General features: G+C 46.2%; 1 protein-coding gene across 2 annotated transcripts in view; it reads right to left on the bottom strand.

Moving 5' to 3' along the window:
- Positions 1-22,152, bottom strand: part of SNX2 (sorting nexin 2) — a 416,319-nt gene that overhangs the window by 165,953 nt on the left and 228,214 nt on the right. For both annotated transcript variants that reach the window (XM_078675570.1, XM_078675571.1), the window contains exons 4-6: positions 14,247-14,313; positions 13,880-13,923; positions 13,652-13,793 (exon numbers count right to left, since the gene is read on the bottom strand). In XM_078675570.1, the coding sequence (XP_078531696.1) occupies positions 13,652-13,793; positions 13,880-13,923; positions 14,247-14,313 (253 nt within the window). The remainder of the gene's footprint in view (positions 1-13,651; positions 13,794-13,879; positions 13,924-14,246; positions 14,314-22,152) is intronic.

The following is a 22,152-nucleotide window of genomic DNA, read 5'->3' as shown; positions in this document are numbered from 1 at the left end:
ATCTGAATAAGTGGGTGAGGGTGTAGCAACTCTTGGAGTCTGTGGAGCAAGTGGCTCAACCAGAACCGGTGAATCCGTAGAAGGCTTCTTGCGCTTCAAAGGAATCGTGTAGGACTCCAAAGGCTGTGTCGCGGTGATCTTCCTCTTGTAGAGGGTAAGTTTACCGGTGTCGGCGTCGATAAAGTGTTCCGACTGCTCCTCCATCAAGGGTTGTCGATGCTTCAAGCTCCCAAGCTGAGGAGAAGGCTTCGACCCTGCAGACCCTTGCACGGGCGCGTTGGCGACCGACCTTGGTGCGAAGGCCTTCGGTGCATCCTTCGGCGGCAACATAAACAGGAGTGGCGTCGAAGACTTTGGCGTTTTGGCAGCCTGCTTCGGGGCGGAAGCATCCTTCGGATCGACCGCGGAAGCCTTGTTCTTGATGCGTTGCAGTGAGTCCGACACCTGCTTCGTAAAGGAAGCGGACGGTTTCGTCGACCCGACAGACGTCCTCGGTCCACCAGCGTGTGAAGACTCGAGCGTCGATGTCTTGGCCTTCTCCGGCCGAGGTACAGGAGCAGCTTTCTTAGGTGCGCCGTGTCCTCCTTCCGCGCCGACGGCCTTTGGCGCCGACGACTTCGGGTCGGCCGCCTTGACTCCCGGGGTTGGGGCCCCAGACTTCGGCTCGACGCCCTTGATCGATTTCGGATTGACGCCCTTGACCGACTTTGGCTCGACGCCTTTGGTCGACTTCACCGGGTCGACAGCCTTCTTCGGCTGCCCCGACATATCGGAAGACGAGGAGGCAGCCAGAGGGACAGACGTCTTCTGTTTCGTCGGCGTCTCCATCACTTTCGGTTTCGTCGACACCGAGGGTTTCACTTTCGGTTTCGTTTTGACCACCGGCGGCTCCGCAGAAGTGTCCGTAGCCGGGCCCGTAGGCGAGGCCGTGGATCTGGGTGCAAGGTCTTGGGTAAGGCCGTGTGGCGATCCCGCGACCTGAGCCTTAGTGATTGTTCGAACGGGGCATAGCTCTTCGCCTCAGCTATCTTCCATGGCCCCATAGGCCTCATTGTCGTCTCCTACCTCGTCGACGACTTCTTCTGCATTGAGCGCTTCGACGTCCGCGTCGTAGTCGTAGTCGATCTCCTCCGCTGGAGGTGAAATCTGCATATGAACTTCTTGTACGTCTGCTTCTTCACTCTCGAAGATGTCCACCGGTGCCGGGGCCGACTGCTGGGCCTCCAGGCGCGCCACGCGCCGAAGTCGAATCGTCTTCTTCGATCGAAACCGGGAACAAGCCATACAGTTGGCTTCATCGTGGTCTGGCGACAGGCACTTGTTGCACACTGGGTGGACGTCGATGTGGGGATACTTCGATCCACACACGGGGCATTTCTTGAACGGGCTCCGTTCCATGATGTGTCGGTGAAAGCCTTGTTGCGTCGACTGGGCCTCGAGCACCGAAGAGCCACGCGACTCCTCGGGATGTCCGACTCGGGAACTGAGCCCTAACAGAGCTGGGCACCGAGCGCAAAACAATACCGACGGTATAGGAAAAGGCCTTCAGGCCTTAAGAAAAGTCTATATCGATTCCGAACTGGAGATAACGAATATACATCCGAACCCAATGGCGGAAAAAAACAATCTGGGGATGGAGTCGATGCCCATGCGCACTGTAGTCCAGGGGATGAGCCACCTATCTCGTGATACTTCGAAGACTCTTCCAGGACAACAATGTGCAATCATCCGGACCCAACACTAGGCGGCGATCTATGCTATAGATATGAATTCAGCAGCCCACATGCCTCGAACAATAAGTTACTTACACGTAACTGTAGTTCTCTCATATTTCACATAATTGAATCATTCCCCGTCTTCGAAGTGGGAGTACCACTGTATTATATCAAAGCAAATATACTAGTAGCATAGTATAAGATGGCACTAGGCTATGGATTTAATATCCTATCTATGCCCTTTGTAATAAGAAAAAAGAACCAAACTTAAAGACACCAGCCAATCAGATGGCAGCACCCTCTAGAACCTTCCCTACAGAGGCTAGTTACCTCTGATTTTCGAGCACATGTGGGAACAAATATAGTCCCGAAAGTAAGGGAGAGCCTCTAGGGGAGGAAGGTGGGACGCATGTGAATCTATGAAAGATACCAATACTGAAGAACTACAGTTACAGGTAAGTAACTTATTTTCTTCTCCAGTATTGGATCTTTCATAGATTCACGTGCTTGAATCAGAATAGTCAGCAGTAACATGAATTCTTATTATCATATAATTATATTGCAAACAAAGCAAACTAGTTGCAACATCAATAAATGACATTAATAATATAACTGCAGAGGATGGCGGGATAGAAAATAAAAAATAACGCAAAAAGGCTACTTACTGAAACAGATGCCACAACACCGCCTGTCCCACTGCTGTCTCAGCTTTATCCGTAGCATTCAGGGAATAAACCTGGGTAAAAGTATGCCTGGTGGACCATGTGGCTGCTTTGCAGATTTGCTGTATTGGAACCACAGCGAATAATGCAGAGAACATTGTCAGAGCCCTCTTGCTGAGTCTAGCAGATAATGGCCGTCATGCAGAGTTATGACAAAACTGAATGGCTGTCGCGATCCATCTTGCAACTTCCTTCAATAGTTGTTTCAGATGGGGAGTAAACAATCTTTTTGGAGGCACATTCGGGGGACTGTTGATGAATTCCTTGGTATGCCCTTGATGTATGATGTTGAGGACCCACTTGTCCGTTGTTATAATGGCCCACTGGTTGGTGTAATGAGAAATGTGTCCTCCTAATTGTGTGGATTTGGGAAAGGTAGCAGGCAGTAAAGAAAGATAATTGCTTTCTTTTGACATCTCGCCCCCTGGTGGGCTGCTTTCCTCTGGGTGGTTGTTTGTAAGCCGCTGCTGGTGACTGCCTGTACTGTTGCCCATATTGTGGTCTATGTTGTCCCTGATAAGGTTAGTATTGTGGTCTATAGCTCTGGAATCCTCCTCTAAAGGAATAAGCACTCTCCCCTCTAACTCCTTGAAAGGGTTGCTTTCGAAATTGTAATGTTCCTAAGGCGTTTGTGGTATCAGTAACAGCCTTAATGGATTGTAGCACTTCATATATATGTTTTCCAAATAACGCTTCTCTGTCATAAGGCATGTCCAGGATTGTCGTCTGAACCTCCGGTCTAAACGTTGTCGCTTTCAACCAGCCTTGCCTGCGGAGGACAGCTGCTCCAGCAAGCTGATGCAATCCTGTAGAATCTATATCGATAGCACAGTCTATCATCTCCGAAGAAGCTCTCTCCCTCCCAAAGAATCTTTCTGGCATCGGGCTTAGCATCCTCTGGTAGAAGATCAATGAATTGTGCCATATCCGTACCACATTTGCCAGTCGAATCGTCCTAAAATTGACAGAGAATTTGCTGCTCCGACTGTCAATGCAGCCATGCTGGAGAAACGCTTGCCAATCGTGTCCAGTCTATGCCCTTCCCCATCTGGTGATGTTGTGACAGGAGTAGCAGGGTTCCTAAAGCGTCTTTGAGCTGCCTTGCTGATGACCGAATCCGGCCTCGGTTGTCCAACGAGGCATGCAGGGACATCATTCTGTGCCTTGTACTTTTTATCCAACCTGGGCATAACAGCTGTGACTGTGGCTAGGCTCTTCATTATACGGACCCCTTCTTACCAAATAAAATCTATAATACAAATGGCCCATATCGATTTTGTTTATGGATTCCTTTAAATCGTAAAGAAAGCAGTCTGTCTGCTTGGTCGCAAAAGGCAATTGGAAGTGTTTAACCACCCTTTCCATGATATTATGGAATCCTCCAATATCATCCAGAGGAGAATCCACCGGAGGAGCACTCAGAGGGTATGGAGTTATTAAATAATCATCCCGCTCGTTGGTAGTGGAAGCACGATCCCTTATCCCTCCCTCTTCTTCTTGATCTCCGTCAGACACATCATGGTAATGCATTTGGGGTTCCGCCACAGGTTATGAAGATAGAGGGGGTTCCTGGAATTTGCAAAGTGCGCGGTCTAGGAGGCGCGTTTTATATGTGAACTGAGCCGAAGGTGGAAACTGAGGAGCAGTAGTAGAGGAAACATGTTCTGGAAACCATTTATAGTATGAATAAACAAAAGAAGCTACCCTGAAGGGAATGACCAGGAGTTTACAAGGTACTTGGCGGAGTACCAGGCATCTCAAAACAAGTGAAGGACTATCCTCACACACCACCAGGTGTCATGCTTCATCATTGGCAGTCCTCGCTCTCTAGAAACTCTGTTTGGTCGAGGACGGACCTACACCTGGAGACAGGTCGGCAACTTCTAAATCTAAGTGGGGGCCCGTGAAAGTGAGTGGTTTTAAAAACCAATGTAAAAGCCACAGTACATTTATTAAACGGGCAATTACTTGGTATTAAAAAAAATAAAGTCTGGGGAGGGGGAGTTAGTACCCCAGCACCACCGTGTTTGTGGTCGTTGACATGTTTATGACTAAATGGACCTAAGGGTCAGCGGCATTCATCAGGATGGTCTTCCCATAGAAGGCTGGATCATCACTATGGATATCGAGGCTCTATACACCAGCATACCACAGAGATGTACCCTGAGCGTGGTCGAACATATTCTGCTTGAGAGGGAGTGGGATTATATGACCCCAAGACATCTTTTTGCCACAGGTGTTACATGATCTGAATAATCCCTTCTTTGAATGGTCTGACATGATCAGAAAATCCCCATGGATACAGAAAATATACATCTGCCCTGAAAGAAGGTTCTTGAAACCTGAAGAAATAACTGAACAGAGCTCAGGGAGACTCCCTTCATACGACGTGCAGTAGAAAATCTGAGGGAACTAGCCTCTGTAGGGAAGGTTCTTCTAGAGGGTGCTGTCGCCTGATTGGCTGGTGTCTGAGTTTGGTTCTTTTTCAAAATAAAATGGCATATATAGGCTATTAAATAAATTCATGGCCTAGTGCCATCTTAGCCTATGCTACTAGTATAATTCCTATGATAGAGTACCATGGGACTCCCACTTCGATGACGGGGTATGATTCAAGCATGTAAATCTATGAAAGATCCAACACTGGAGAACAAACATTCCACTAGCATCATATGTCCACACATTTATGGATTAATCCAAAGAAAAACAGTTTATTGAACTACCACAAGAAAGAAAAAACATTAAGCGTTATACACTATCCACATGTCCAAACATTAAAAGATGCGAAAGCAAACAGAAAAGTAGGCTCAAAAGCCCATACCTCTTAGTATATAATCACAGAAAGTGCAACATACACCTATATAACCGTTACACAAAGTTTCACCTTTTACTACCTACGAGGAGACCTCCCCATTATGTTGAAAAGTAACATTTACACAAAAAAAATCTGTTCATTAGTTTTAAATTATATGGTCACAGAACAGTAGATACAAAACAATATAATCTAAAGACAGGTTTTACTCACATTACATAGTATATAAATATATAAATCAGTCATTCACATGATTGGGAAAAAAAGTATGATGGATGATTTCATCAGTGATGCCTTCTTTGCTATTTGAGATGTCCTTAGTCATATCATTAACATCACGAGTGGTGTTATATGTGACGCAATAAGCAGTGCATGACGGGGAGCGAGTTATGGTTAGCTAATCACACCATAACTGGTGATTTCGAGTGGTTCTTAGGTTTTGTTTTGTAACCTTAACTGCACTTTAAGTATGTTTATTTCAGTGAATTCCAGAAGTTTTGTAAAAAATTGTTCTACACTTATGACCAAATAATTTCACTTTAACCTTTGGTTTTTCAGAGAACATATGGCAAGTGTTTGCTTACTCTGTAAGCAACTGTTCTTTGTATGTAGTGCTGTAGATTCACTTGCTCTGCATATTTGTTCCATCTCGTGTTGGGCTCGGATGTTAGCAGGTCTTTTTTCTTCAAAGAAGTCTTTTAAGTCACAAGATATATGGTGAATCCTCCCTTAGTTCTCAATGCACATTGGCACCGACTCCATGTTAAAATGTTTGCCACACAGTGGGTGAGAGAAGTATGGAGTGATGAGTAACCACCGCATGGTGCGCATGAGGATTGGAAAAGAAGCTACGGCACTTCACGCTATGAACAGTTGCTTACAGGGTAACATTTTTCATTTGTAGCATGTGTCACTGTAGATGCACATGCTCTGCATAGACTGTAAAGAAGTATGCCTCTGTAAGTGGTGGCTTGTGTGCGGATGATGTAGAGGTCTGAAATAAGGCCCTCAAGACAATTTAGCCAACCACTGCTTGTTGTATGGCTAGGATATTCACACAGTAAGGCTTAGTGAAGGTGTGCAAGGTTGTTCACGTGGCAGCTTTACATACGTCATGTAGAGTGTGTGATAGGGAAGGCTCTTTTAGCTTTGTGATAGCAGGTCTGGATGCATTTGACTATTCACATAGCACTGACCGCTTTGGATATAGAATGGCTCTTATGAGGTTTACTTTAGCAAAGGCTACAAACAACTGGTCCGATTTGCGAAAGGGGTTGGTACTATCAATTTAATACACAGGAGTGCATTTTACAGTTATGTTGTGTAGGTCTGTCTTAGCTACAGAGTCTGGTTGTGGGGGAAAAGACTGGGAGCCCTATAGTTCAGTTAAGGTGGTAAAGGTGTAGCAGCCTTGGGGAGGCATGTAGGGTTAGTTCTGAGTACTACACTCTCAATATGAACCTGAATGAAAGGTTCTTGGAGTTTGAGCACCTGTAACTCACTGATACACCAAACAGAGGTTATAGCCATTTTCCAGGAGAGGTAACTGAGAGGGCAGGAGTACAAGGGCTCACAATGAGAGCCCCATGAGTCTGTTAGGGACTATGTTAAGATTACATACTGGAGCAGGGAGAACCCTGGGGGGACAATCTTTCCGAGGCCTTCCATGAATGCTTTAAAAACAAGTGTGTGGAAGAAGGTAGTTTCCAATTTTGCATGTAGGCAGCTATGGCTGCTTAATATAGCTATACTGAAGAGTATGCCAGGCCCGACTTCTACAGACGAAGCAAGCAGCATAGGATATCATGGGCTGCAGGTTTAAGGGGGTCCAGATGTTTGGGGATGCAGCAGTGGACAAATGTCTTCCATTTTGCTGCATGGACTTGCAAGACTCTTCTAAAATGTTCATGCATTTCTGAAGAAGACCCAGGTAACCAAACTCTACGATCTCAAGTACTAAAATCGCTAGATTGAGCTGCATGCCTAATTAGACCTCGGTTTCTTGCTAGACGGAAGCTTCATTTGGGGACTAACTGACATCTTTAGGAGTGCCGAGTACAATGGCTGCCACGTCTAGTTGCTGGCCACAAGTGTCAGGTTTTAGTCCCTTCCCGAATTCTGAGCGAACCTGGAATCTTGACATTTTGCGTTCTGTTTCATGTTACTTTGGATGTGTCACTTCACTCGGAGAAACGCTGTGAAGGAGAGACAGTATCAGGTCTTCGGTTGCTGTTTCCGCGGCGTGGGGGGACCTTTGACCTTGTCTGGGAGCCGCGCTGTGGGAGCAGGGGGAAAAGCTCTCTGCCTCAATGAACTTATGCATTTACCGTTTAACATCGTTGCGCATTCCCTCAACAACATCAGATATTGGATACACGGAGTGCCAGCATGTAATACGAGCTCGAGACTCATTTAAGCAGTATTTCATTTTTTTTATTGTTTTGAGCACGGATTTCCGCTGAATATTTTGGGCTTACCTCGGAGCTGGTGACCAGCTCGGATTAAGTATTTTGGAAAGCATCGGAAGCAAGAAGCATTGTCTTTCGAGTTCTATGCAGCTGAGCAGGAAGGAACTACTTCATGAAGCTAAGTAGTTAGACATTCAATTACTGTGCAGCATTGCTACATTGAACCTGTGACTTTCCAGACTGTGGGGCGTGGGCAGCCTCTATTTTTGATTGTCTTTGCTTTATTTTTCTTTACTTTTGCCCGTGTTTACTTTGATGAATGAGGCAGCTTCATTAAGTAAGTGTAGTCCCTCACATTGATATATATATTGTTATTGGAGGCTGTGGAGGAGTGCAAGTGAATGTGTCCTTGTGTCTTTATGCAGGAACCAGAATACAGATCCAACGTATGGTGTCTCTCCTGTTGTCGAGCCCTGTAGATGGTTTCTGGCTGCCAGTCCTTTATATTTTATTTCTCCACTTTTCCCCTTCCCTGGGTGAGGTCCTTATAGGAGAGTGTTTATGTGTACGACTCACTTGAGGTGCCATTCCCAGGGAGGAGAGAAACTAGCAACTACATCGCTCCTGCTGTACCTGATGCTTAAGGTTAGTCAATCTGCATGAAGTTGTGACAACAAGGTTGAGAGTCTGAGATGGTCGAAACATCTTCTTTTCAAGAATGGAGGAGTAGGAGAGGCAGAGAAGAGTAGGCAAAGATCCTTGACCAGTTCATCCATAGTGCATTGTCTATAGACTGTGGGAATGGGTACCTGAAAGTGAAGTTTAGGCATTTTGCATTTTCAGGGTAGCAAACAGGTCAATTTGCAGAGTGCACCAGCACTGAAATTACTGGAGCAGGACTTATGGGTGGAGTTTCCACTTGTGGACTTGTTAATGCCTCCTATCGAGCGGGCCTGCAAGTCATTGTCCCCCCTTAGAAGGCACTCTGCCATCAGGTGGATGTGGTGGTGGAGCGCCCAATGCCAGGTGTTCTGTACCAGCAAGGCGAGAGGGAGAGAGAGAGTGGTGTGGGGTTTCTGTAGGTAACACATAGGGGCTCATTTGTTCTGTCCTGACGAAGACTAGCTTGCCCTGAATGAGCGGTGGAAGGTTTTGCAGGTGAGGCATATGGCTAGGTGATCGAGATAGCTGATGTGGTACCTTTGGTGATGAGTCACTCTCCTTTGACTGTAACTTGGCAGTGATGCGCCCCCACCCAGTTTGAGAGGCATCCACAGTAATGGTGGCTTGCAGAATGCGGTCTAAAAAAGGCCAGCCTTGCAACAGATTGTTGCTGTTCCCCCACTCTATAGAGCAATGTGCGCTGGCCTTGACCAATAATAGAAACTCTATTTGACTTGTGAAAACTGGCTGAAAGGCACTGTTAAAGTGGTCGCATATGGAGCCAGTCGTGGCCTACTATGGGGATACATGAGGCTATCTAGCATGCCTAGCAAACGCATTAAGGTTCTTACTGTGAGGTGAAGAGTTGGCTGAAAAATTGGCACGAGTTGATGAAGTCAAGGTCGCTTGCACTCAGGTTATGCTTTGCCTGTGACAGAACTGAGTACTACCCCCAGGAAATGTTTGATCTATAGAGGTAGTAGGTGGGAGTTGGTGGCATTTATGGTAAACCAGATGCTGTGAAGGAGTGAAATAGTTGCCTGGGATAGGTGCTATGTACTGATCCCTGCTTGCGCTCTTGATCAGCCAATAGTCTAGGTAGGGGAAAACATGGGTGCCTCCCCTCCTTATCGGAGCTGTGACTACTGCCAGGCACTTAGTGAAAACCCTTGCGGTGTTAGTGACACAGATCAAAAGTACTTTGAAGTGATAATGATGGCCACTCACCACACAGCAGAGGTAGCACGAGTGGGCGAGATGAATGGGGATGTGATAGTAGGCATCCATGAGATCTAATGTTGCCATGTGGTCGCATTATTGAAGCAGAGGGATGACATCCTGTAGCGTTACAATATGGAAGTTTTCATTGAGGATGTACTGAGTCATGGGCTTAAGATCCAGGATATACCTGAGAGACCTGTCGTCCTTGGTGATGAGGAAGCAGAGGGAGTGAACCCGTTTGCCAGTGCTGTATCCCCTGGCACTGGTTTTTTGTTAGAGTGTTTGGACCTCTTCTGCCAGGAGGCAGAGATGTTCTCTGCTAAAAGTATGGTTGTGAGTAAGACAATTGGAAGAGGGTGTCATAAGTTCTAGACATGACTAAAATCCATTTGTCTGAAGTGATTTCCTGTCAACGAAAAAAGAAATCTTGCAGCTTGCTCTACACAGGTGTAGTGTGATCGAGGAGGAGGCGGGGGAATCAATGTTTTGCAGGCAAGGCTCCTTTGCCTGAACCTCCTTTGCCCCTGGCCATGTTGTTGCCCTTATAAGCACTCCTGATGTATCATTATCTGTGTCAGACGAGGAAAGGACGGCTGCTGCCTCTGGTAGGGCGGGAGGGTCCAGGGAGGTGGTTCTGGAACTGGTCCTATACTGGTGGCCCCATAAGAGCCCTGAGGGCATGAGGTCTGAAGCGCCCCAGTGGCTTTGATGGTGTCAGTGTCCTTATTAATCTTTTCTAGCAAGTGCTCAACCTGCGGACTGAAGAAATGTTCATTATCGAAGGGCAGGTTGAGCTTTGGGTTTAAACCCAGAGATGCGGCGCCACACATGGCGTCTTATGAGGACATAGATATTGATCCCTCCATAAGCAGTCTCTGCAGCTTCTAAGGCACAGCAGATAGTGGCATTGGAAGGGGTCTTTCCTTCGACCACTAAATTCTACCCCATTTTGTTGAACTCTTCTGGGAGATGCATCACTAACTCCTGCATCTCATCCTATTGCGCCTAATCATATTGGGAGACAAGACCTACAGAGTTAGTTATACTCCAATGGGAGATGGATCCTACCGCCAACTTCTTCCCAGCAGCATCCAGCTTTTTGCTCTCCTTGTTATTTAGCCTGTGGCCTGAGCCTTAGCACACTTGCGCTGGGTATTCATCACAAGGCAACTGGGACGGACCGGGCCGCTGATGAAGGCTAGGTTGGTAGTTAAGGGCTTATATTTTTTCTGCACCCGAGGCATTACTACCTTTATCTAGAAGGGTTTCCTCAAGATGTCTGTGGCTGACTTCAACATACCTTCCAGCATCAGAAGGAACTGGACCATCCTCTATGACCTGGACAATGTCTAAGTATTAAGAAGTCATCTTCCTCATGGAGGACATGTATATGCACCTTTTAGAAGGTGACCACCCTTTGTATCCCTTGCCAGATAGTCATCCAGGTAAGAATTTCCCAAGGGATCGACAACAGTCGTCCCACGGTCATCAGTGAGCACTGGACTGAAGTGTGCATCATAAGGATCTGTGGTTGGAAAAGGCTGCCTTCTCTGTGAAAAGAGTAAGGGGAGCCCTATGAGGGATGTGGTTGGGGTGGTGGTGGAAAAGGAAGAATAGGGGCACAACTGTGAAGGGGGGGTACCCCTGTACAGGAATTTTTTAGGCTTGGGAGCTAGCGGAGGCTCCGAAGCAAACTCTTCCTCGAAGGTCAGTTTTCTCTTCAGAGGCAAAGTCGCTTGGGAAGCAGTTTTTTGGAGATCTTCCCCACCTGGGGTGGATGATCATACGTTTCTGCATCACATCCAGCTACTCCTAAAACAGCTGGAGGATGGGCTGTTCCAAGTAATTGGAGGCTGCTGTTTAAGAGGGCCTCAGCGCCAATGGAATCTTCAGGAATTTTTTTACGCCAATGGTGTTTTCAGCTCCGAAAGCAACTGAAAAGCCGGTATCGGGAGGGTCTTTGGCCTGGATGGTGTGTAACATATTTTCAAGTTCAACTAGACTTGAGGGGTCGGCGTGGGCAGGTGGGAGTGTAGCAGGCTTCAAGGCTTATGGCCAACGTAGCCCAGAGGAAGGTGAATGTTCAGGAAGCTGTTTTAGTTGATGGACACGATCCCCGATCTCCTCAGGGACGGTGCTCTGCCCCAACTGGAGGCATGTTTGGAGCCTGGTGTGTGTATTGGTGCCAACCATACACATGGCTCTTGCTGAGGCTTCTTGATTATCTTCCATGTCAGGAGGAGAATGTTCCCTGAAGATCTCGGGGACGTCGTTGGAAACTTTCTGCTGCATCCACTGATGTGCCCACCGTCCCTCCCATCGATACCGAACACTTTTCTTTGAGTGGAAATTAAGGCAGGCCTCGCAAGTCATAAGCCTTGTGTTGGACGGTCCAAGGAAACTTCGCATGGCACTGGGTGAAGTTCTCGAAGTGCTAGTGTTTCATCACCCTGTGTGCATTATCCGCAAAGGAGTCGTCAACTAAGTCATCAACAGCAAGGGGCACACCACGAGGAAGAGGGCCACAGGTCCTTAAGGTTAATAGTTGAGCGTAGTCAGTCTCCAGGAAAAAGTCAATGAGCAGCACAGAAGAGCTTGGAATTTAATTGACCATTTGGGCCTGAACAAGTGTATGAGGAATGCGTTGAACTCAGATTCCCAATAGTAAATGTCCAAACCTGATGGCTGAAAAAAACAATCTAACATGGAGTCGATGCTCAAATAGGAAAATAGATATACATATATATTGGTAATAAGACAATGTGTCTTGTCTCCTGCTACATGATTATTAACACAATGTTCGCTTTCCATTAGACATTCCTTCAGAGAGGATCAAAGTTTTGTAGTGGAAAAGAAAAAGCAGGGAGAGGAGGCACATACCATAGTTTGCTAGGTCACACTACAGAGAAGCATTTGCGCCAGCTCCTGCCACCATTCCACTCCACGCTCAACCAAGGTACAAAAACAAACACAGTACCATCACCACAGGGTCCTGATATATTAAGACAGAGAAGCTGATATCACTATTGGGCCACTGGAGGACTAATATGGGTTGTTTCTTTAAATTATCATCGACCATCTAAGGAGCTACAAAATTGGAAGATCTTTACATCCCAATTGTTTTTTTTTTGTTTTTTTTTTAACTCGAGAGAGGGCGTTTTTCCTTTTGGATGAGGTTCTAAAAAGGATTTTCTAGAAAAAGAAAACATATGGTCTACTGTGGTTCTACAATACAAGGAGTGTAAAAGAGAGGAGGAACAAATTAAAACGTAAATACTGAAAAGATTGACCATCATTTGAGGGGAAAAAACACACTACCAGCTCTGTCCCCAGTACTATTCCCCTCAATTTTCAGTCACTACAGGAGGTGAGACAGTGGAGGTATCAGAGGGCAACATGAAGCTCAATTTGTTCTGCAGTGTAATGCACTGTGATGGTGGAGGTAGAATGAAAAACATACTGTGTATCCCTGCCAAAGTAATGCTAAATGGATTCAATATATTTTCCATGAAGAGTTAAATTGCTCTTATGCCAAAACAAATAATACTGGAGACAGATCTCATATAATGAGTTCTCACTATAAAAGTGAGAAGCTAAATACTTGGGTGTTTAGCTATCCTGTACACTGCCCAAGGCTGTCCTTGTATACATTGTAAATATCCTCAGTCACTCATTGAAAGTGTGGATCATAGGGCTTAAAGGTGAAATATCATTGAGGCTACTGCACACACAGACAACTTAGTATCCTTTGAGAATGCAATTAGCAGACATTTCCTATTAAAATAAAGGAAAGAAATACATCAGCAGCTCGAATGATATGGTATTTTGAAACAAAGCATAAAGGGGAACATTTAAAATTGCTTAAATATTCAATTTTCTTTATATATGATTCTCTCTGGTTATACCAGACATCACGGTCAGCGGAATATCATACAGTTCCTGAACATTGCTGGGTAGCTTGAATTTTAACAATCCGCATTACAGTTTATCAAACAACCAGAGGCGTTAAATCCAGAAAATAAAAAGGTTAAATATGTTTACTCTGAATTGAAAAACAAGAACACAAAGAAACAGTCAATCAGCGCATAACTCGTGTGTATCTACTCTTACCCACAATACTTTTTTCTGGAGCTGGAGGCACAATGTAACCAATATGCATGTATTTTCCTGCTAATTTACTATGCAATCCAAGAAAATCGCTGAATCTTCTTTTTACACAGAATTCCTTCTTGTTAAACATGGACAGAGAAGTCTGCAAAAAAAACTTGTATCATTTTCCTCAAATAGTTAAAATACTTATAATGAATAAAAATAGGAATAGACATTTTGATTAAATACCTTTGTTGTTACTTTGTAAGCCATGAAAGCATTCATGCCATCTCCTAAAAAAAAGATTACATTTAATTAATTAGCACATATGAATGTGAAAAAACACTTTAGGTCAGGATCAGATGTCAGCAAAAAGACTACTTATCCACATATTAGAGAAGATTAGAAAGAAGAATGCGTACATGTATGTTCAAGTAAATGCGAAATGTGACCAAAAATGTCAGATTGCAATACTTTGTATGCTCATATTATTTAGAAGGTGAAAATGATGATCGATAAAAATGTAGATTTCTAAATATCACAACATATACATTAAGATGTTGTCCACAGGCTTTTACATAAGATATAAAAATAAATAAAGAGGGGTCAGGCTCACCAACTTTCTCTGGATCAGAGACGCCTATCTCAATATCAAATAGGTCTCCATTTGCCTCCTCTTCAATCTGGAATATAGGTTTATAATGTCAGTAACTGTGCCATAAAATATTCAAATAAAAAACAAAATGAAAAAAAACTCTTACAATTAAAATCAGACAATACAAAAAACACTAACAGAATAGTCATACTTTTCTAAAAAGGAGCACTATTCAGTTTTCTCTTTAAATAAACCAACAGGACATCATCTGATACAGTAAATTGTTTTCTCATTTCTAGACATTGAATTCTGCAATTGACATGTGTCATCATCATTCTTCCACTATGAAGAGGACACATTCTGTGCCACGGACAACTCAGTCAAATACATTATCATCTGCATTCTACTATTGCAACAAGAAGCCTTTAAATTGTTAGAGACAGCAATCTTGAACAGGAATTGCAGAAGCTAAAAAAACAAACGACCTGTTTTGTTTTGTGGTCGTTTGTTAGCGGATGACAGAGGAGGAGGCTTGACGGGACACCACCCAGGCTGCGAACGGGGCTGGCGGGGCTCCTCTGATCAATACGACAAAGAGGACGGAAGGCACGACGTGGCAGCAAAGACCCAGGTGGGAGTGTGCCCTTTGAGCTGCGAGGGATGGGGACTTCCTGGGCACACTCCACAGACTCACTGCTGTGCCCAAGGACAGAAGCCTGGGGTGAGCCCCTCTGGTTACATCAGACACTGCCTGGCCGTTAGATGGCACCCAGAGGGCCTGAAAAGACACAACATGTCCTAACCTGTGGCAGAATCCACAGACATGAGGAACGCAAGCCCAAAAGAGGCGAAAATTTGAAAGACCCTTTGCCATCACTATAAGCAAGGAGCGAATGAGTGACACATTGGGGGACGTTGGCACTACCTTGATCTGCGACCCCTCTGAGGCAAGAACCCCTGACCGAGCATGAACGGCCCATCCTGCCCCAAACTACAACACCCTAGCCAAGCTCCTGCACCGGCTGGAGGCGGCGTCGCGCTGATCGCGGCCCTCATCAATATGCCACCAAAGAAGAATCAAACCAACAGAGAGTCTCCAGCTACTTTGCCCAACTAAGTCCTGATTGGAGAAAGAAGGAGAGAGCCATGTGGTAGGCGGGGTGGTGCTCACCCGAGAAGACCTCTTGGAGACACTGAGGGACTTCAAGAAGGAACTCAGGGTACACATTAAAGAAGACATTGACGCATTTCGGGTGGAGGTGGGATCGAAGCTGGTGGCGCTTCAGGCAGACGTGGACTCCGTGGGAACCTGCACCGTAGACCTGGAATCGAAGTCTTAAGATCTTGAAGGGCATATGAAGAAGGTGCTGCCAACCTAAACTCCCAACTACATGCTGTACTGCTCAGATGCTCAGATTTGGAAGAAAAACCGCTCCCGCAAAGATAACATAAGAGTGAGGGGCCTGGAGGAGGGACGTGAGGGTCTAGACCTGGAAGCATTTAAGGCGGTTCTCTTCTCCAGCGTACTAGGAGACGACGGGATGGAGGTACAGCTGGAGCAAGTTCACAGGGTGGGCCCACAGCATCAGGGAGGTAACCAACACCCAAGAGATATCCTGGCTAAATTTAGCTCTTTTAAAACTAAGAAATGTGTCCAACTAAAAGCCAGTAGTAGCGACACAGGCACTTTTCAGTGTGCAACATGCTCACTCTTCCAGGATGTGGCCCATGCATCGTTAGCCCAATCGACGCTAGCATGCAGGCAACAATTTTGACCGATTACAATGGCATTGAGGGACAGACAAACCAAATACAGATGGACCTACCTGTTTGGCATCGCCTTCTCATTCGGCAACAAACCACACCACTTTATCAAGGTAGAAGCTCCAACGCAAAGGTAGCAGCTCCACCACAACAAGTAGCGACTTCGGGAGGGGAACGCACGTAACAAGCAGCAGGGTGGTGTTCACCGGGCGACTGGCAGACTCCCAAGAGGAGCAGTAAGACGACGAAGCACAGAGTTCCAGGAGCTTTTAATCCTCGACTCTTTGCCTCAGAGACCCAACCTACCTATTCGGCTAAAGACTTAGGGCTATCACCTATAGACAAATGCAAAATCGCAGTGGGGCCCCCCAGGGCCTGAAAGCACAGAGTTGTAACAATCAATAGTGAAGGGGCCTCTTTGTTTCGTAGCCTAGTGTTTCCTCTTGCTCACTCAAGCGCTGGATGCAGTACACCACCAAATATCCGGTGTCCTGCGGGACTCTGGGAGCGGACGTGGACTCGCTCCTGGAGTCACCAAGAGTGAGGGCTTTCCACCGTCTTTGAGATTTCCTAGTTCAAAGTTTCTGTTTAAATTATGTTATTATGTTGTACTGTTTTCACTGTGGCCCCTAATATGTGGTTTGAGTGACCAGAGTTTGTGGGCGGGGGGGATTGGGTTGGGAGGGTCGCTCGACCCAGAAGAGATTTTCCCCACATTTCTATAAATGTCAGATAACTGTACGTTATGGAATGTAAGGGGTCTCAATTCCCCTAACAAGCGGCAATGCCTCTGGAACTTCTTAGGGGATCATCATGTTCGCATTGCTGCGTTACAGGAGACTCACCTGATGAAAAGTGAGGATCTCCGTCTGAGACACAAAACTTACCCACTAATATTTAGGACTTCGGCCAATACCAAACAGAATGAGGTAGCTCTCCTTTCCCACGCATTGATTCACTTCCAGTTCCATGACACCAAAGCAGACAAACTGGGGAGATGTATTATGGTCAGGGGGTTTTGGTGGGGCGCCCATGCACTATATCAACATTGCACCCAATTCCGGACAATCGGAGAGTCTCCTCACATTCCTATCTACGATGTAAAGCTTTGCATCCGGGGACATAATCTTAATGGGGGATTTAAATCTCATATGGGACCCTACTGTAGACACTTCCCACCCCCACAGGTCAGCGGCGTGAGTCTTTGGCAAGACTCTTAAAGCCATGCTACAATGTTTGGGATCGATAGATACATGGAGGGCTCTCAATCCCACTATGCAGGATTACTCCTTCTCCCACTCCCACAGATCATACTCAAGGATCGATCACATCTTCATCAGCCAAGCGCTCCGACAGACGATTACAAGGGCTCAACTGCACCCGATACGGATCACGCCCCACTGGAAATCTTGATCAACTGGCCAGCTTTGTGCTCTAATCTCTCAAGGTGACACTTCCCCAACGTTCTCAGCAGAGATAGACTTCCCCGCAACTACTTTAGGAAGTCGATTAAAGACCTCTTCTTGAACAATGACCCCAAAGACACCTCCCCTTTGATCAACTGGGACACCTTTAAGGTGGTTATAAGTGGCAAATTCACCACTTTAAAGAAGCAATAGACCACAGAGCGGCTGTGGCTAGAGTGGGAGCTGAGGGACGTGAAAAAAAACACACAAGGTTGCCCCGTCCGTACTAACCATGCGGACAGTCACAGCACAAAAGGGGAAGCTCCAGGCAATATATACCAACAGAGCGTAAAAAACTATTCTACAGCTCCAGGGTACAATGGGAACAACAAAGTAGGCCCCCTGCTGGCACGTCAGCTTAGAACGAAACAGGTAAAAGAATACATCAAACAAATAGTTGATGACTTTGGCACTACACACCATAGTGAAGGGGGGAAGCGGGTGCCTTTCGTGACTTTTATAGCTCCCTTTACACAGCAGACCCCTTAATAGACCAATACCAATCTCACTATCTGGACTCAATGAAGCTCCCACGGGTTGCCCCTGCCTTCAATGAGGAGCTTTGCTGACCTATTTCAAGTGAAGAGGTTCAAAAGGCGATAGATGCCCTTAAACTCTAGAAGGCCCCAGGCCCCGATGGGTTTCGCGCTCACTTTTTCTGAATGTTCGCGGCTCAACTCACTCCCCATCTGATGACTCTTTTTAATGAAATAACAACTTCCCAGCAAGTATCCCCATCCATGGGGTTAGTGTTAATCGCCATAATCCCTAAAGCAGGGAAAAATCACAAACGATGCGCCTCTTACAGGCCTATAGCACAATTAAACCTGGATACCAAATTCTACTCTAAGATTTTAGCCAGCAGGTTGGAAAACATTTTACCTCATTGATCCACGCTGACGGCAGACCCATGATAACTTATGCGGGATACTGCACTTAATAGACAAAGTACAGAAGACGTACATCCCGGCATCCCTGTTCTCATTGGACATGGAGAAGGCCTCCGACCGGGTTGCTTGGCCCATCTTAATGCACACTCTGCACCAATTTGGGTTCAGTGAGGCTTTCATGGGCATGGTGAAGGCTAACTATCAGTCCCCCAAGTTCTGAGTTCTGGTCAAAGGAGAAGCATCTGACAAGGGGCACACAACAGGGTTGCCCCTTATCACCCATGCTCTTCTCCCTCTGTATTGAACGACTCACAGAGCGGATAAGAGCCAACCCTGAAAATCGCGGAATCAAATTCGGGTCAGATGAGCATAAAATCTCACTCTTTGCGGATGATATCCTGCTACCTATCACTGGCCCTCATACTTCCCTAGCGGGGAGAACTATTTGGGACCTACCCTGGAAATCAAAACAAGACAGGCCATATAATACTTACCCTAGCAACCCCACAGTCACCACTCTTAAAGTATGGGACACCGTCACAAAGGCATTGCCCCTTATGGCATACCCGTCCCATCACACCCCCATCCACTTCAATGCCGCTTTTCCGGCAGCACTGCAGGAGGGTCTATTTGACAAATGGACAGAGGGTGGTTGCCTCATGTTGTCTGACCTCATCCTTCGAGGAGAACTGTGCACCATCGCTCACTGCGCTGCACTTTTTAAGCTTTCACCCACAAAGGAATACCACTATTTCCAGTTAAAACACTGGGTGCATCATCCCCAATTGTGGTTGGGCACGACCAGGGACCTGCTCCCAATAGAGAGATTTGTACAGACCTGCATTAAGACTAAAGGCTGCATCGCATTTTTGTACTCTCTCCTTCTCATTGCGGGTCCTCCTCAAGCCCCGCGACATAGAGGGTTTTGGAACACCCTGGTACATACCCCCATAACGGGGAAATAGTGGAGCTCCTTATATAAAGAAATTCCCACATACAACCAATCTGTCTTTTTGAGGGAGACCCATTATAAAATCATGTTCGATTGGTAACCAAACTCCCAGAAACTAAACACCCTTTTTCCGAGCACTTCAGACATATGTTGGCCGGGATGTGGGCTTATTGGTGACTTTCGCCATATTTGGTGGGATTGTTCCTCAATCCAACTTTTCTGGAAGGAAATTCTTTCCCAAATCAAACAGATTCTGGGCTACCCAATCCCGGACTCCCTAGAACACGTTCTTTTGGGGGTGTGAGATCCAAGTCTGAAGCGCCAAACCTATGTGGCTTTACTTGGGGGCAGCTAAAATGGTGGTAACAGCAGCCTGGAAAAAAAACGGAGGCCCCCTCGCTCACTATGCTAGTCTATGGCGGGCCCTAGCTCTTGAGCGGATGACGGATATTATCGAGGATTCCGGCAAAGGGTTTTATTATATCTGGAGTCCACTGGTGTGTTACCTACTTGATGGACTGCCTCTCCTAGTCTGTGGCCCTAGGCTGCGGGCTCTTCACCTCTTTCAGTCATAGCGTGTCTGAGTCCGGTCTTGATTCCCCCTGGGAGCCGGGGCCCTTCGGGCTATTGAATCCCCTCTAATGTGCAGCCGCCCCCCCACCCTGTTTTTTCTCTCTATTTCTTTGCTTTCCCTTCCCAAGCCCAGAAGTAGCGGGCCCCCTTGGCCCTGCGGGCATTGGACATTGCCCATCCTAAGCTCCCCCAGTCACTTTAGGTTTTTGTATGCGGGGTTCCACGGAAATGTTTCATTGTTGTTGTTATGTTTAATGTGTATGCTCCAAATCATAGAACCCGGACGCAACACGCTATATGTAGATCGTGCAAGATATGCATTGTAACACTGGACTTTTGCACCTGAAAATATCTCGAGGCATGCTGTGAACTTGTGAAGAAGCTGTGTATTATCTCTAGCTACCTTATTATCTAAGCTTGTGACGGGGCTCGGTTGAGCTTCACATGTAGTGTGTCTTTTAAAAAATAAATAAAAACATTCTGACAAAATAATGAGTGTATTGGAAAATAAGCAAAACCTTCCGATATTTACAAAAGAGTATAATATGATAACAACAAGTATCAAGTGAGAATTTTCCCAACTGGTAACACAAGAAACAAGAGGGAGCCCCGTGAAAGGAGCTGGCAAGAGCTGCAGCGGCGGAGTCCCCCAAGATTGGCCCGGTAAGTTAAAAAGGGCTGGGGGGGGTCTTGGTGACCTTGTATGTGTGTCTGTGTGCGGGGGGGGGGGGGCGACACTCGTGTGTCTGTGTGCGTGCCCGTGTGTATGTGTGTGGGGGGCTGTATGTGCGTGCGTGCATGGGCGCTTGTGTGTGTGTCTGAGAGAATGCGCGACAGCAGCTGCCCACGGCGAGCGCATTCGCGTGCGCGTGCTCGTTTCAAATCGCCTCCAAGGCGATGCGCGCGGGCAGGATTGTCTCCTGGAAAGGAGACACGGCAACAATAGGTTCTTGGCGGAGACGCGCTTCCGCGCGCTTAGCCAAGACCTAAAAATGGTAAATGAAATCTGTGGGGTCTCTAAAACCATTAATGGTAATGATTAAGGATGAACTATTAAATAATAAGAGAATTAATATGCTCGCGGGGTATCTCAGTGACTTGAACTGTGGTAACCAACATATGGAGTGATAAGCAGTTGACTAATTAAAATCCTTGAAAGCCCCATTCACCTTCCATAATTCTGTGGCCAGTAAATAGGGTACCATTCATTTATTTATTTTATATAGAAAGTTTCAAGCGCGAACATGACCCTTGCGTGTATCAGAGCACCTTACAAGTGAACAGAGGGCAGATTAAAATGAGGAATAGTAAAATCTCTTATTTACAGTACTTAGAATCAGTAGAGATGAGGTAGGAAAAGGCAACAAAATAATAATATTAACAAGACAAAATGTTATAAGAAGTTTAGGCAAAAGAGTGACCTCTTACATGGCAAATAAAAATAAAGAAAGGGAACTGGGAAAACTATAGGTACACAGGGCACCCCCAGTCACTACATGAAATGACCTCCGCCTTCAACAGCTCAACCAATCCCGTGATAGGGAGGTTACATCAACGTACCCTGGATTGTGAATCTCTCTGGTGTTGGATTCAGCAGATTTTTCTTCTGAAGACCGAGGCTTTTGTTATTGACTATCAGTGTGCCATGTTTGCCATCATAAACTATGAAAGTGAAAACAGTCAGATCACTTTGAGTGGTGCTCAAGCACCGACCGTCCCCGAGCAGGAGTCCACCTTACTAGACCACCACGGTCATTTTCATGGTGGGGAGCAGCCTCCCCTCCAAGCTCCTAATAGTCTTTCTACCCCCTTGGTGTGCAATTGTGGGTCTACCCCAACATGCCCACCCCAGAGGGGCCAGAAAGCACACTGAACTTCAGGGAAAGTAGTGTTAAAAAACAAACAAGGCCAAAAGGTCTCGCCTTTGCAAGAGCTTTTGGCTTTGTGCATGTGTTTTAGCCATGTTGTACACCAGTATAGTTGCTGTTCAGCATGGCTGAGATGGGGTGGAGCGAGGTAGATTAGAGTGGTGTAGACTGGAATGGGTGCAGATTGGGGTAGAGTGGAATAGAGTGGGGTACATTGTAGTGGGGTAGATTTGGGTGGCGTAGATTGGAGTGGGGTATAGTGGGGGTAGAGAGGGTTTGCAGTGAGGTAGATTGTGGTAGATTAGAGTGAGGTAGATTGGGGTGGAGTGGGGTAGACTGGAGTGAGGCACATTAGGGTAATTTAGAGTAGGGTAGATTGGGGTAGTTTGGAGTGGAGTAGACAGTGGTACATTG

This window comes from Lissotriton helveticus, chromosome 2_1, assembly GCF_964261635.1.
Source record: "Lissotriton helveticus chromosome 2_1, aLisHel1.1, whole genome shotgun sequence".
Classification (NCBI taxonomy): domain Eukaryota; kingdom Metazoa; phylum Chordata; class Amphibia; order Caudata; family Salamandridae; genus Lissotriton; species Lissotriton helveticus.
Note: the sequence above shows the minus strand (reverse complement) of the source record. Positions and strands in the feature narration are given on the sequence as shown.